The sequence below is a fragment of the Stegostoma tigrinum genome, chromosome 6 (assembly GCF_030684315.1).
Source record: "Stegostoma tigrinum isolate sSteTig4 chromosome 6, sSteTig4.hap1, whole genome shotgun sequence".
Taxonomy (NCBI): domain Eukaryota; kingdom Metazoa; phylum Chordata; class Chondrichthyes; order Orectolobiformes; family Stegostomatidae; genus Stegostoma; species Stegostoma tigrinum.
Window position 1 is genome coordinate 76,001,219 of NC_081359.1, and position 16,667 is coordinate 76,017,885.

The following is a 16,667-nucleotide window of genomic DNA, read 5'->3' on the forward strand; positions in this document are numbered from 1 at the left end:
GGACGCTATTTGGATAACACGAACTTTCTGCTATGCAGGTAAAGCGATTTTCTATAGCGGTTTCCCTGTAACACAACTTTCTATGGTGATTTACTTTAGCACAAAGTCACGAATGAATGCAACTATTGCATTGTAGGAGAACTACCTGTATGTATTAAATGATTTAGATGAAGGAACTAAATGCAGTATCTCTAAGTTTGCAGACATGACAAAGCTGTGCAGGAGGGTGAAATATGAAGCGCAAAGATGCTTCAGTGTGACTTGTAAAGTCGACCGAGTGGGAAAATGTATACCAGATGAAGTACGATGTGGATAAATGTAAGATTTTCTACTTTCTTAACAAAAACAGGAAGGTAGATTATTATCTGAAAGGCATTACATTGGGAAAGGGGGGTGGTGTAATAAGACTCATATGCTTTTGTATACCTGTCAAAAAGGAAAGCAAAACTAATTTAGCTCCACAATTAGTGGCTACCAAAGTTGAAAAACATATATACTTAAACATATATGTATATACATATCAATACGGAAAAGTTATCATTACTTACCAAATCAGCAATTCTACAAAGACAGTCTGAAAGCCTGTCAAAGATTTGAACAACTTGAGGACCAGGTGGTGTTCTGCATGCTTGTTCCACTAATTGCTCCATTTCATTCAATGCATTTTCTTGGGCCACCTGAAATCCTACTGGGGAGTTCAGCTCATGTACACCAAAAAGACCCTTAATGATAAAGTAAGAAACTTTAGTTCGGAGAAAGTGTTCATACAGTTTTTTTTAAAATGACCACAAGACATCAGAAGAGACTTTACGACAGATAAAAGTGGTTTTGAAGTGTTAGTATAGGAAATGCAGCAGTCAATTTGCTGTTTGTGGGACATGATGTGCGCAATGTAAGATCATTTTTTTTGATGATGATTAAAAGGTAAATATTGAGCAGGACAATGATCTGTGGTAGCACTGACATTAACGATTTAGTACCCCAAAACCTTCCAATCTTTCAAGATTCAGGGGATATGTCAGAATACTGTAAAATGGCAAATGTGACACCCTTACTCAAAAATGATGCAAGGGTGACTCCAGAAACTTCAAGTCAAACAGTTTACCATCAATACAATGTAAGGTTTTGGGAACAATAATCAGAGAGAAATTAACAGACATTTGGAGAGATCGATGTTAGAAGAACCAGCATGAATCGCAAAACAAAAAGGGATAGTGCTTAACTAATCCTTTGGAAATTCTCAGGAAGTAACAGAAAAAGCCAATGGAGGGAATATAATAGACGTTGTCTCTGCAAACTTTAAGGAACGTTTTGGGAAAATACTTTTTTAAAAAATGGTTAACAAAATTGAGATCCTTGAATAGGACAGTCAGTCTTCAAAGATTAAAAAGATGACTTAAGGACAGAAAACCACAAATATTGGCAAATGGTCATTTTTCAGACTGGAGAATGGTGGACACTGACAAAAACATCAGTGCTGGAGCCATTGTTTCTTTATAACATCTGTAATTAGGAAAATGTTAGTCTACTATAAAGGATGTAACAGCAAAGCATTTAGAAACACAAAATATAATCAAGCACCTAAGACGCTGCTTGGCCTGCTGTGTTCATCCAGCTCCACACTTTGTTATCTTGGATTCTCCAGCATCTGCAGTTCCCATTACCTCTGATATAATCAAGCAAAGTCAGCATACCATCATGAAGGGAAAATCATACCTGAAACTTATTACTGTTCTTTAAGGAGCTAACAAGCTGGTTTGAGAAAGGGGAACCTGTTGTTTTAATACACTTAGATTTCCAGAAGGTTTCTAAAAATTTCAATTAGGTACCACACATAAGGCTACATAATAACAGCCCTAGTTGTTGGGTCTAATATCTCAGCATGGAAACAGGACTGGCTAACTGATAAATGGCAAAGAGTTGGATAAAGGGGGAATTTTCAGTTCAGCAATACATAACTAGTAGTGTAACACAAGCATCAGCACGGGGATTACAATTATTTACAATGTGTTATTAACTTGGATGACAGAAGTGAATGTTCTACTGCCAATTTTGCAGAGGACACAAAAATAGCTGAGAAAACAAGTAAGAAAGATGACATAAGGAAGAATACAGGCAGGTTAAGTGAGTGGGCAAAAACGCGGTAGATAGAATATAATGTTAAGTTATGCATTTTGGCAGGAAGAATAGTCGAGCTGACGGCCTAATGGTATTAACACCACATTATGAATCCAGAGACCAGGTAATGTCTTACAGAACTGGCTTCAAATCTCACCGTGGCAAATGGTGGAATTTCAATTCAGTATAAAAAAAATTGGAATTAAAGAAAGATCTAATGATGAGCATGAAATCATTGTCAATCATCACAAAAAAAACACACCTGGTTCACTACTGTCCTTTATGGAAAGAAACTGACAGCCCTACCTGGTCTAGCCAGCATGTGCCAATACTGTATCAGAGATAACAGGAACTGCAAATGATGGAGAATCTGAGATAACAAAGTGTGGAGTGGATGAACACAGCAGGCCAAGCAGCATCTTAGAAGCACAAAAGCTGGCGTTTCAGGCCTAGACCCTTCATCAGAAAAGGGGGAGAGGTAGAGGGTTCTGAAATAAATAGGGATAGAGGGGGAGGTGGATCGAAGATGGACAGAGGATTTGCAGTGGGAGAGAGATCCTGTGAGGTTTGTCCAGCAGGTGGAGGGTAACCTCTTCAGGTTAGGCAGCCCTGGAATAATTGCCACCCGAAGGTTGCAGGAACAGCAACTCATATTCCGCCTGGGAACCCTGCAGCCATATGGTATCAATGTGGACTTCACCAGTTTCAAAATCTCCCCTTCCCCCACTGCATCCCTAAACCAGCCCAGTTCATCCCCTCCCCCCACTGCACCACACAACCAGCCCAGCTCTTCCCCCCCACCCACTGCATCCCAAAACCAGTCCAACCTGTCTCTGCCTCCCTAACCGGTTCTTCCTCTCACCCATCCCTTCCTCCCACCCCCAGCCGCACCCCCAGCTACCTACTAACCTCATCCCACCTCCTTGACCTGTCCGTCTTCCCTGGACTGACCTATCCCCTCCCTACCTCCCCACCTACACCCTCTCCACCTATCTTCTTTGCTCTCCATCTTCGGTCCGCCTCCCCCTCTCTCCCTATTTATTCCAGTTCCCTCCCCCCATCCCCCTCTCTGATGAAGGGTCTAGGCCCGAAACGTCAGCTTTTGTGCTCCTGAGATGCTGCTTGGCCTGCTGTGTTCATCCAGCCTCACATTTTATTATCCTGGAATAATGTAGTTGACTTTTCAAGCCCTCTGATAAGGTCTGACAAGCAATTCAGTTCTAACAATTGCTACAAAGTCAAAAAAGTGAAACTGAATGCACCACCTGGTATCGACTTAGGAACTGGAAAGGACAACTGCAAGAAAAAAAATCTGTTGACCCTGTAATATCCTCCTTACCAACATCTGGAGGCTACTGCCAAAATTAGAAGAGCTGGTCCCAGACTAATCAAGCAAAAGCTTGACATAGACAACATCCCAGATGCCACCATCTCCATCCCTACATTTGTCCAGTCCAAAGGGCAGAACAAGCCTGGGGAGCTGACAGTACAATTAAGAAGGAGGAGCTCTCAGCAATGACTTCAGACACCACGAAGTCTCGAGGTATGAGGTTAAACACATACAAGGAAACCAGCTGATTTTCTATAGCGTTCTCCTCAACTGATGAATCAAGACTCTTCCGCATTGAAGAACACTTCAAACACTTCACTACGGAACATTGAGGAAGCACTGAGGGCGGCAAGATATACGTTGTATGAGGGATTTCAACGTCCACTACCAAATGCAGCTTGGCAGCAGCATCACTAATTGGAGTTCTGAAAAATCAATGCTGAAATACTGGGACTGGAACTAGGACTGGGGCTGTGGATGGTGGCAAGAAAAGCAACAAGAGGGCAAAACATACTCAACGTCATCCTCACCAATCCTAGCAGTACGGCAAGCGCATTTGTCCATGAATGCACTGTCCCTACGGAGACAAAGTTCTGTCTTCGCAGTGTAATACCTTATACCGTTTTGTTGCCACTGTCACAACGCTAGATGGGACAGACTTTGGACAGAGCCAGCAACTGAAAACTGGGCATCCATTAGTTACCACGGGCCAACAAAAACCGAATCACACTCCGATACAAGCTGCAACTTCATGGCCATCAGGGAATCAATATCCCTTCCAACATGAAGTCAGAAGTAGGGATGTCTGTCAATGATTACACACAATGTTCAGCACCATTCATGACTGCTCACACATTTATGCAGTCCATGTCCAAATGCAGCAGACAGGGACAATGTCCAGGTTTGGGCTGAAAAGTAGCAATCAATATTCACACTACACAAACTACACTGGCGATGATGCTTTCATTGGAGATGATCTAACCACAGGTCCTCTGCTTTCAGTGGTGTTACCACTGAACACCCTGGGTGTTACCATTTTAATCCATCTATTCAGTTTGGTCAATGTGGGAAAGTATGAGGTTATGCACTTTGATAGGAAGAAGAGGCAGAGACTATTTTCTACATGAAGAATGGCTTCAGAAATGTGAAGCACAAAAGGACTTAGAGTCCTGCTTCAGGATTCTCTTAAGGTTAACACGCAGGTTCAGTTAGCAGTTAGCATGTCACATGGAATGCTAGCATTTCAAGGGGGCTGGAATACAAGAACAGACATGTGCTGCTGAGGCTGTATAAGGCTCTGGTCAGACCGCATTTAGCATATTAAGAACAGTATTAGGCCCCATATTTAAGGATGGACGTGCTGGCCCTGAAGTTGGTCCACAGGAGATTAACAAGAATGATCTGGGGATGAAGGTCTTGTTAAATGAGGAGCAGCTGAGGATTCCAAGCCTGCACTCAATAGACTTTAGAAAGATGGGAAGGATCTCATTGAAACTTAGAGAATACTGATATGCCTGGATCGTGTAGACATGGATAACGCAGCCTGGAGCTGGGAGAACAGCAGGCCAGGCAGCACCAGAGAAGCAGCAAAGCGGACGTTTCGGGTCGGGGCCCTTCTTCAGAAATGGGGCTCTGAAATTTCTGAAGAAGGGTCCCAACCCAAAACGACTGCTTTCCTGTTTCTCTGGTGCTGCTCGGCCTGTGTTTCTTCAACTCCACACTCTGCTATTTCAGACTCCAGCATCAGCAGTTCTTACTATCCTAAAGTGGACATGGAGATGTTTTCACTAGGAGAGACCAGGACCTGAAAAGGCAGCCTCAGAGTAAAGAGGTGGCACTACAAAATTGAGACGAGGAGGAATTTCTTCAGGCAGAGGGTAGTTAATCTGTGGAATTCATTTCCACAAAGGGCTGTGGAGGCCAAGTCATTGAGTGTATATGAGGCAGAGTTAGATAGGTTGTTGATTGCTAAGGGGATTAAGGGTTACGGGGAGATGGCAGGACAATGGAGGTGAGAAATATGTCAGCCATGATCCAATGCCAGAGCTGAACCAACAAGCTGAATGGTCTAATTCTGCTCCGATGGCTTATGATCTTATATGGAGGCAAAATTCAGAGAAACGTCAAAATAATAGTATTTGAATAGTAGAGTATTTCAACTTCGAGTTAATCAACAGGGATAGACGAAGTATGAAAGGCTTAGAGGGTTCGGAGAACCTTTTAGAAAGTGTAGAAAGTCTGAGAAGAGAGACAGTAGCACTGGACTTAATTTTAGGGACCAAAACCAGGCAAGTCATAGATGTGGCAGTGGGAGAGCATTTTGTGACAATGATCGCAATTCAGAAAGGTTTAAGTTAATTATGGATTAGAAGTCTGAATTGGAGGAAGGATGATTTTAATAAAACAAGACAGGATCAGGCCGAAGTCGACTGGGGGCAGCTACTTGCGGGAAAATCCACATCAGAGCAGTGGGAGTCATTTGAAAGAGTAACAGTGAGAGTGCAGAGCCAACATTGTCCGGTAAAAGCAGCGTAGAGACCCCTGAATGTCAATAGATATGCAAGACTCAATAAGAAAAAAATGCTTATGATAGATACCAAAGGCGCGTGTTTTTTTTAAAATTCGTTCAAAGAACATGGGAGTCACTGTATGGCTGGCACTTATTGCCTGCCCCTAGTTGATCTGGACTGTTGAAGTCCATGTCCAGCAGTTTAAGGAAGCAGCTTACAATCAGCTTCTCAAGGACAACTAGGGTTGGTTGATAAATGCTGGCCAGCCAGCAATACCCACATCCCACCGCTGAATTTTTAAAAAAAATAGTTGTGTGGAGCCAAGAAACACAGTTAAGATTCCAAACAAGTGCTTTGCATCTGCATTCGCAGTAGAAAAAGACAATTTTTGTCTAGAAATCAGGGAGGCCAATTATGATATATTTGCATAAATTAGCATTGAGAGGGAGAGTTACTTTCAGTTTCAGCAGCCCAAAAATGGATAAACTCCCAGGACCAGGTGAGATGTATCCAAGGCAGCAATGGGGGACAGGGAAGGAGATTGCAAGGGCTCTATCATTATTTTTCAAATTCTGTCCGGCCACAAGGGGTTCCAGAGGACTAGAACAGAGCAAATGTGCAACAATTATTCAAGAAAGATGGAAGGGATACACAGGAAACAATAGTCCAGGGAATCCAACATCTGTGGTAGGGAAACTATTGGAAAAAATTCTGACAGACAGAATTCATCTGCTTTACAGAGGCAAGGATTAATCAAAGGTAATGTTTCAGGTCTGGTGATCCTTCCTCATAATGGATGGCGGCTGAGGAAACATCGGTTTATATGCAGAAAACAGGGAGGGGGATGGGGTAGGGAGTAAAAGGTAGGATACAGCCCAAAGAGAAAGAGCAGTCTGATAGACAAAGGAATTGATAATGTTCTGGCTAGGAGGGTGAATAGTTGTTTATAGCGACTGTCATTGGCTAACAATAGGTAGTGTGTAAAGGCAGGCTATGTAAGCTTGAGAAGATTTATAGCTCAGGTTGAGTTTCTGGATGTGAGTTTGCTTGCTGAGCTGGAAGGTTAGTTTTCAGACATTTCGTCACCATTCTAGGTAACATCATCAGTGAGCCTCCGATGAAGCTTCATCAGAGGCTCACTGATGATGTTACCTAGAATGGTGACAAAACATCTGAAAACTAACCTTCCATGTCAGCGAGCAAACTCACATGCAGGCTATGTAATAACAAGGTCTGGATTGTGGGGTAGGGGGCTGGGACATGGGTGAGTTTAGGCCTGAAAATTATTGAACTTGATATTGAGTCCAGAGGGCTGCAGTACCCCAAGCAGAAAATGTGATATTCTTCCAGCTTGCAGTGAGCTTCGCTGGAACACTACAACAAGCCAAAAAAACAAAGATGTTGGCCAGGAACAAGGTGGTGTGTGAAAGTGGCCGGCAACAGGTAGCTCAGGGTCTATTTTACAAGCAGAACGTAGACGTTCTGCAAAGCAGTCACCCAGCCTATGCTTCATTTCCCCAATGTAGAGCAGCAAACGCAGTTGACTAGGTTTTGGGATGTGCAGATGAAGTGATGCTTCACCTGGGAGGTATGTTTAGGCCCTTAGATAGTAGGGAGAGAGGAGGTAACTGGGCAGGTGTTGCACCTTCACTGGTCGCAGGGGATGGTGCCGTGAAGGTAAAAGAACAGCTGACCAGGGTGTCCTTGTGGGAACTGTCCCTGCGGAAAACAGACAAGGGAAAGAGGGAAAATGTGTGTCTGGTGGTGGCAATTTGCTGGAGGTGGCAGAAATGGTATCTGATGATCTTCTGGATGTGGATGCTGGTGGGACAGTTGATAAGGACAAGGGGAACCTTAATTCTGTTGCGGGAAGGAAAAGGGGTGGGGACAGAAGTGGGGGAGATCGGTCGGACCCAGTTAAGGGCCTTGTCAACAATGGTGCTGGGGAATCCTCATTTGAGGAAGACGGTAGATATGTCGGAGGGTCCCTGGTTGAATTTGGCATCATCTGAACATATGTGATGGAAATGGAGAAAAAGGGAAAATGGGATGGAATCTTTACAAGGAGCAGGGCATGAGCACAGGCAACTGTGGGAGTCAGTGGGTTTATAGTGGATATTATGGCCAGTCTATCCAACTGCTGTTCTCTCTCTTTGGGCTCTACCCTACTGTTTACTTCCTACCCCATCCCCCTCGCTATTTTCTGCATATAAACCAACGTTTTCCCAGCTACGCTAACAAAGTGTGAAGCTGGATGAACATAGCAGGCCAAGCAGCGTCTCAGGAGCACAAAAGCTGACGTTTCGGCCTAAACCCCAGCTACCATCAGTTCTGGGTAAGAGTCACGGAACCGAAACGTTAACTCTTGATTTATTTCTTCACAGATAGTGCCAGACCTGCTGAGCTTTTCCAGCAACTTCTGTTTTTGCTTCTGATTTACAACATTTACAAGAACAGTTCTTTCGGGCTTTTTTAAGGATTAGTCAAAGATAGTCAGCATAGTTTTGTAAAGTGAGATCATGTTGAGGAAACATCATTGAAATTTTTAAGATGATTAGATGTGTAAGGGATGGGGGGAGTGCATTTAACATTGTCTATATAGAGTGCAGTAACACTTTTGACAATGAAGCTAAAGGCTCACTGAGATCAAAAGCATAAAGACAGATTATCTGAACGGCAATAGTTGGGAGGGGGTGGGAAGTGCAACAAAATCTGGGTGCCCTTGTATACAAGCTACTGAAAGTAAACATGCAGGTGCAGCAAGCACTGAGGAAGGCAAATGGCACGTTGGCCTTCATAGTGAGAGGATAGGAACAGATATGTCTAGCTGCAGGGGACCATGGTGAGACCACATCTGCTATATTGTGTACAGTTTTGGACTCCTTATCAAAGGAAGGCATTCTACCTATGGAGGGAGTGCAATGAAGGTTTACTAGACTGATTCCTGGGATGGCAAGTGTGATAACATGAAGAGAGATTGGTTCAGTTAGGATTATGTTCACTGGAGTTTAGAAGAACAGGTAGAATTTTATAAATTTCAGAGATTCCTAACAGGACAAAGAGTAAATGCAGGAAGGTTGCTCCTAATACTGGTGGAGGCCACAGCTACTGGTCTAACGATATGGGGTAGGCCAATGAGGACTGCGATGGGGAGGAATTTCCCACTACAGTGGTGAGGCTGTGGAATTCTCTGTCACAGAAAACAGCTGAGGCCAGAATATTAAGTGTTTCTAACCATTTAGATATAGTTTTTAGGTTAAAAGCGATCAAAGGATATGGATAGAAAGTGGCAACAGGGTACAGAGTTGGATGATCAGCCATGATCATATTGAATGGTGAAGTAGGTTTAAAGGGCCAAATCACCTCTTCCCACATCTATTTTCTGTGTCTATGCAAGGGAGTTTGTCAAATTGGATTCAAAAATCGGCTTAACAGCAAAAAGCTGAGGGTGACGGTTGAAAGATATTCATGAGACTGGAAGCTTTACAATGCTGGGTCCTTCACTGTTTGTTGTGTACTTAAGTGACCTTGATGCGAATGTAGGATGCATGATTAGTAAGTTCACAAATGATGCGAGATTTGGGTCAGTAAATAATGAAGGAAGCCTTAGACTCAGGACAATATAAACCAGCTGGTCAAATATGAACAGAAGCAAATAGAATTTAATCCTGAAAAGTAAGGCGATGCATTTTTCATACAATCATAGAATCCCTGGAGTGCAGAAACAGGCCAATCGGTCCGTCGAGCCTGTACTGACAGTCCTTGAGTGCTGTCAAAACTCCTCGACCTTATTAGAAACAACTCCATTAAAATTTAGTGCACCAGCCAGACTCAGCTTTAACAGTTTAACGTGTAGCAACCTCGTGCACATTGCATCGGAAGTGTCACTCACCACGTTCTTCCCAAATATATCCACCTTTCTCCTCGGTTGATCGTTGAAGGCCGCTCCCACTGGAGACCACGAAGTGGAAACATTTCTGTAGGTTTTGAAGCGACCAGTTTGAATACATTTAAAGACTGACAGCAACTGCCGGTTCAACATGTCTAAGAACTCGCTCTCCAACATAGGCCAAAGGCTTCCGTGATCGCAAGCCACTGCGCACGCGCACCGGAACTACAGCCTTCTGGGAGTTGGAGTTCTTGGGCAAATGTCCGAAGGAGCATGCGCGATACTAAAGTGTGTCCCGCCAACCTGGTAACTTCGTGGGAGGAGCGGCCACGAGGCTGCGAAGGAGTATGTTCATTGAAATATCTACCATCCAGCCATGCAAAGAGTGGTGTTAGGGGGAATTTAAGATTTTGGGAAGACGAGAGTGACTGGGAAGCTTTGACATGAGAAGGGGAGAATGGAATGATGTGTACCTGAGAATAAATAGGGTTTAATGAGAGACGTATTACTTAAAGCATCTGGTACATTGGAGTCTTGGTGACTGCTTTGTATAACACTTTTGTTTGATTTACAAAAATAGCTGGACTTTATGGTCACGTTATTTCAGCATAAAATCTTGCTGTCTTGCGATCATCGCTGTCCTAATCTTACTGCAGTTTTTCAATGAGGCTGTAAAGATGTCGGGTACCTGGGTATGTTGGAGGAACCACACCTTATTTTCTGTTTAGGCACTCTTAGCCCTCAGGATTCAACAACTTCAGAGCGTGAATCCTAACCACAATTTTGAATACTCCTTCTCAGCACCTTGTTCGGCAACTTGAAATCGCCTCCTGCCGTTAGCAGCCACTTCACGAATGATCAATACTATACCCTGCTCCCTTTATGTTTTCGATGTAGTAATTGCTTTTGTATCATGTCATTGTCCGATTGTAGTGATTGTTTCATGTATCATGCCATTTTGAGGTGTAAAATTGCTTTATGTGTTATGCAATCGATAAGGTATAAAAAGCGGGGACTATCCACTGCTCGGAGAATTGCATACGAGACTGCACTCTGTGCTGGGTTGAGTACAATGATCCTCCACAGCTTGTACTTGCTTTGTAATAAAGGATTTGTGTTTTTCTAAACAGTTCAGCATCTTGTTATTGCATCAAATCCGTGAGGGTCTCCGAAAACGAACCTAACAATATAATTTACAACATCAGCACATCTATCAATATGCCAAAGGCAGAAAGAGAGAGAGGCTAACATTTTTAAAAGCTATATTACTTGCTTAAATTCTTGTTTTGAAACTGGTTCTTGTCAAATTTTAAAATAGCTGCTTTGAATACAGATTGAGCAAATTGACTGCTTCTAGAATTTTCAAGCAATTGTTAAGACAAAAGCAAATTCATCACCTCCTGGAATGTGATGTTCTTTATATGGTATGAATATTCCAAACAACCAAGACAGTTATATTAGATATTTTACCGTCACCAGTATGGAACAAAGGAATTACACAAAACCTATTATAACGACTTAATTCAAATTGCTCACAGCTATCTACTGCAAAACATCACTGGTTTCTGACGAGAGGACATCAAGTTGAGTAATTACTCCAAACAGTAACATTGCTGATAAAAGCCCGTAAGCCCACAGCAGATGCACAAATAGGCCAGTGGCCTCAGCTGTCCATGACAGGCTTTAAGGTGCATCCACACAAACACTGTAGATGTCACCATATTCATTACATTGTCACATCATTACCAGTGCATGCATAGACTGCCATGCTTTTATTTTAAGTCACCTAGTTCGGGTGAGAATCTGGAAGCACAGACAAATGCCATTACTGGGAGCAGAAGTGCGGTAGGGAAAGACTTATTACAGCTGAAATTGAGTCCACCAGGAGAAGGAAAGAGGTTTGAACCAGAAACCAACCTCCAGTTTGCCTGAGGGTGACAAACTGTTGATTGAGAGGCTACCAGGGGTGTAGGAAAGAAAGAGAGAGGCTGGTAGGATGTAGGAGATGATACTGCAAAGTAGAGAGATCAACTTCAAACAAAAATAAAACTCTTTGTGTCGTACAGAGTACATTATTTTACATCCTGCAGCTCCATCTTCAGAGAGGCAGCTGCTTTCTACCACTTAAGAATACTGTTGGTTTATTTCTGCATCTTGCTTAACCTAGATTGGATATTCATAAAATAATCTGCTCTCATCAAATCTACTCCATTAACTAAGTGACTCAATTTAAAGCTTATGTCACATGCTGAAACTGCTGGTTTGTTTGGATCACCTTTAATAATGAAGTTTTGACATTTATTCATCGATCTGTTTCTAACACCAGAAGAGTAAGCATCCCCACACTTAGTTAAATGCCTATCTTTGCTCTTAATATGTCTTGAAAGCGTGATTTTTGGAAGAGTACCTATGTTTCACTTGCAAAATGAGCCAACTCCCTGCTTACAAATACTACACCTTCCCCAGCCATTTGACTGCATCTGAACATCTGCCGTAGGGACTTCTGTGCACAGCCAAATAAAACAACCTCACCTGGAAAAGGGTGGTCTCCAAGTTATTCAGCCCAATACAGTGAAGGATATTTCTCTTTGTAATTTTGTCCTGTCATCAAATTCTCAAAATAGTAGTAAATTTTCTTGAGCTTTAATGTGGTGCTATACAGCAGGGTGATAAGAATAATGTCCCAGTGGAGGTTTACTTCAGTCTTTCAGTTTAATACCATGCTGCTTCCAGACACAAGAATGGAGTCAGCCATAGTCAAAAGTTGCTTTATAGATGCTTTCACAGTTATGTTTATCAATGGTGATATCCCTAGAAAGCACATGACTGATATATGAGAATTTTTCAGCAGCCTTGAGATGGTGCCACGAACAATGATGTCTGTGCTTCTTAACATGCACCTGCTATAGGCTGAAACATAACATTGGTCTTGGAGATGCAGATTTGAAGATTTTGCAATGGTTGAGAAATTGTTCATCACAGTTGTCATCAACCGAAGCAAGTGTTGCTCCATAGACATCCTTTGTTTTCTCTCGATGTCTTAAATGCAGATGGCACAGAAGACTGCTGCAAAATAAAGACATTGTCATTGTCACCAGGATTCTAACCATTGACCTGTAAAATTTTTTGCTGTGCAGTGAGAAAGTGAAACGCCTGACAATTCTGATATTGGTTAGTGTTGACAGATGATGGTTTCTCTTTGTTCACTAGTTAGACCAGTATTTATTGCCCATCCTTAGTTGGTCTTCAGAAGTTCATGGTGAGCTGCCTTCTTCAACCACTGCAGTCCATGTGCTGTAGGTAGACCTATAATGCCATTAGGGAAACAACTCCAGGATTTTTACTTTGTAAGGGACGGCAATATAGTTCCAACTCTGTTGGGTGAGTGGCTTGGAGGGGTCCTAGCAGATTGTGGTATTCCCCGCTGCTCTTGTCCTTCTCAATGGCCATACTTGTCAATTTGGAAGATGCTGTCTGAGGAACTTTGGTGAATGCATCTACAAAGACTAAAGCAATCATCAGCTCTTACATGAATATATAATACTTAAACTGTTTTGTGCTTTCTGGAGTTGTTTGAAGTTCAAAAGTCCACAGATGAGGTTTGATAGATGCTGAAAAAGTTTCTACTGACTTCAAGTCTTTTGCACATAGCAGTTTCTTGAACAATATGAAATGTTTACATTTCAGTGCATCTTGTGTGTGGTGCACACTGCTTCTACTGAGCATTGTGGTGAAGGGAGTGGATGTTTGTGGATGTTCTGCCAATCAAGTAGGATGCTTTGTCCAGTAAAGTGCTGCATCCTGGAGAAGCCTGAAATCCATGTCAAGTTGCATGTTTTCTCTGCTGTCTTCTCGCAAACTCAAGTCCACAGTGATTCTTCCCAATTTTTATTGATGCACCAGAGAAAGTATCCTATCCAGATGAATCACAGCTTGGTATGGCAACTATTCTGCCACAGGAAATTACAGAGAGTAGTGAACACTAGTCCATCACAAAAACCAGCCTTCCATCCACTGATTCTGCCTACACTTCCTGCTGCCTCGGGAAAGCAGCCAACATAATCAAAGACCCCTCCCACCATAATTTATACTCTCTTTCACCTGCTTCCATCGAGCAGAAGATACAAGAATTTGAAAACGAACCAACAGATTTAACAACAGCTTCTTGCTGCTTGTTAGACTAATGAATGGACCTTTCATATATTAGAGCTGATCTTCCTCTGCACCATCTCTATACCTGTAACATTATATTCTGCAATTTTTCTATTAGTAAGATATGATTTCTCTGGTCAGCACGCAGAACAGTACTTTTCACTGTATCTTTGTACATGTGACAATAATAAATCAAATCAATCAAGAGCACGTCTGCAGCTATGGACGCATTCACAGCCAATGGTAATGTGATCATTGCTGTGCTCTGAATTTGTAGCAATGGGTCCATTAAGTGGCAGACATCAGTGAAGATGTGTGTGCTGAAGTGTAAACATTTCATATTGTTCAAGAAACTGCTATGTGCAAAAGACTTGAAGTCAGTATAAACTTTTTCAGGTTCTATCAAACCTCTTCTGTAGACTTTTGAATTTCAAACAACTCCAGAAAGTACAAAACAGTTCGAGTGTTATATATTCATGTAAGTGTTGATGATTGCTTTAGTCTTTGTAGGAGAGTTCTTCTTCCTACTGAACATTGTTGTGCAGATAAGAGAGGGGAGTTGAGCTCCAAATTGGTACTGCAGGCAAATTGGTATTGCTCACTAATTGTCAAGATCTTGGCTCTGTTCACCCTGTGTCTATACTAATGCACCCACCAATCCAGTATCCACAACCATTCATCCCACAGTGTGCTCATGAATATAGATGCTATTTTAGAGCTCTGGGGATATTAATAGTGCCCAAAATGGGCATTAATGAGTCCACATTTTCATTCAGAAAATTTTTCAATGTGCAGTGAACAGTGGCAAGGTCAGTACTTTGTCTGTTATAATTCTCAGGCATTGTCAAAGTCATAGCTCTCTAAGAACATCCAGGCTGCAACTGTGGTGCAGTCCAAATAAGAGTTCACATTCACAAAGAATTTTCACTAACTAAATTTGAAAGTTGGCTTAAAGAACTCCATTCATCCATTGACACGACTACTGCTTGAGTCTGTGCCCATGCACACACTTAATAAGTAAACAAATAATTCTGCCAAGACGTATGGAGAAATTAGAAATTTTAAATTTTAGTTTTAAAAAATTATTTTGTTACCAAAGGCAGTATTCAGCATGGAAGAATAATAGTAGCTTACCAGAATTTTCTGAAGATAACTGCCACATAGAATGTCATTGGATGAAATACATAGAAATAATGTTGCATGTTATTATGCCATTCAGCGCAACTAACGCTTTGTCATTGTTTCTACTCCATATGAGCAAATAATCTAGTCGTGTTTTCCTCATTCCTTCATCCGTCTGGCTAAACCAACTGTGAATGTTGGCATAGTTTTAGTGTCAAATAGCAACGTTCATAGCTGTCTGTGTAAAGAAGTTTCTCCAGCCTTCCATTCTAAATTACTTTATGAATAAATGTTTTCTCAGAAAAAACACATCTGCAACAGTGGAAAACCCTCTCATCATCCCAAAACAAAATTAGTTTGAGACATCGGTGTCACCTTTCAAAAATCTAATCCCCTGACGCTGCATCTGTTTGTGACACAAAGAACCACAGGGAATTTACTGCAGCAGGTTTTTTTGTTTTGTTTTCGTGTTTGCTTTTCTCCTAAGTGAACTTGTAATGGCGTCTCACAAACAGCCATCACCACAATCTCACTTGAGTCACGAGAAAGCGCAGAGACTTTGAAAACAAAAACACAAATAAAATTTGTGGCAACTGCTCATTTATGAATTTTTGAATATTTGTGTACATAATAGTTTCCAAACAAAATTTATTCTAAAAAGCTGAAATAGCAAGATCTATCAAAGTAACATGTTTTGAGATTTAGAGAAAATTTAATTGATGATGAGATTTTAATCAAAGCCTAAAATTACTTATTCATGCTGTGGATATTAATTTATTTAATTGTGTGAGTAATGAATTAAAAATTCAGAACTTTTATTAATTCCGACGAGGAACTAGTTGGGTTTGACATGAATATATTTCTTCAGTTAAAACATGTAACTTTATTTCTAACAATATTAGTTAGCATTCCCATTAAATGGTGGATCTTATTAGAGTTAATGTTACTTCAAAATTATTTGCCATTAAAATTCTTCAGAGGTCCAACTAATCTCTTGTCAAAATTCCACTGAGAGAATGGCAGAATTGAAAAATAATTCAGGCCTGGTTTTGACAGGAAGGACCTGGCAGCCCCACTCTATGGCAGGCACCTTGAGTTTCCAGCCAGAATAGGCAGTTGGTTCCTGGAGTTGCATTTACAATTGCATTTCTGTTCAGCTGCATGATTTGTACTTGTTGCATTTACTTGCTATTGTGAGCTATTGTCTTTTCAGAGTCAAAATTAGATATAGACATGTGAGCTAATTAATCATAGCCTGGCCATCATATTTGTATGTCACTTATGTACTGAACATGTCTTATCTCATGCAAAGCAAGCATTCGTCATGTCTAACACATGTCTGATGAACCATCACTGGACCCAAAATGTTATTTCTGTTTTTTCCTTCACAGATGCTGCCAGACCTGCTGAGCTTTTCCAGCTACTTTATTTTTGTTCCTGATTTACAACACCCACAGTTCTTTCAGATTTTATTTGTAATTTCTAAATGTGCATCAGTGCATGGCTCAGTTGGCACCACTCTGACATTGAACCATAGGCTGTAAAT

The 16,667-nt window shown here is 41.6% G+C and overlaps 1 protein-coding gene across 3 annotated transcripts in view; it reads right to left on the reverse strand.

Annotated features, from left to right (window-relative positions):
- The window catches only part of LOC125453650 (mitochondrial intermediate peptidase-like), a 131,890-nt gene extending 119,308 nt beyond the window's left edge, over positions 1-12,582 (reverse strand). Inside the window, exons 1-3 of one of the 3 annotated variants that reach the window (XM_059646675.1) lie at positions 12,380-12,582; positions 9,851-9,935; positions 549-722 (exon numbers count right to left, since the gene is read on the reverse strand). In XM_059646675.1, coding sequence (XP_059502658.1) covers positions 549-650 — 102 coding nt within the window. In that variant the 5' untranslated portion in view covers positions 651-722; positions 9,851-9,935; positions 12,380-12,582. Of the gene's footprint in view, positions 1-548; positions 723-9,850; positions 10,045-12,379 lie in introns of those variants that run through there. The other 2 variants (XM_048533489.2, XM_048533490.1) reach the window with 2 other exon arrangements.
- Positions 12,583-16,667: the final 4,085 nt, after the last annotated feature.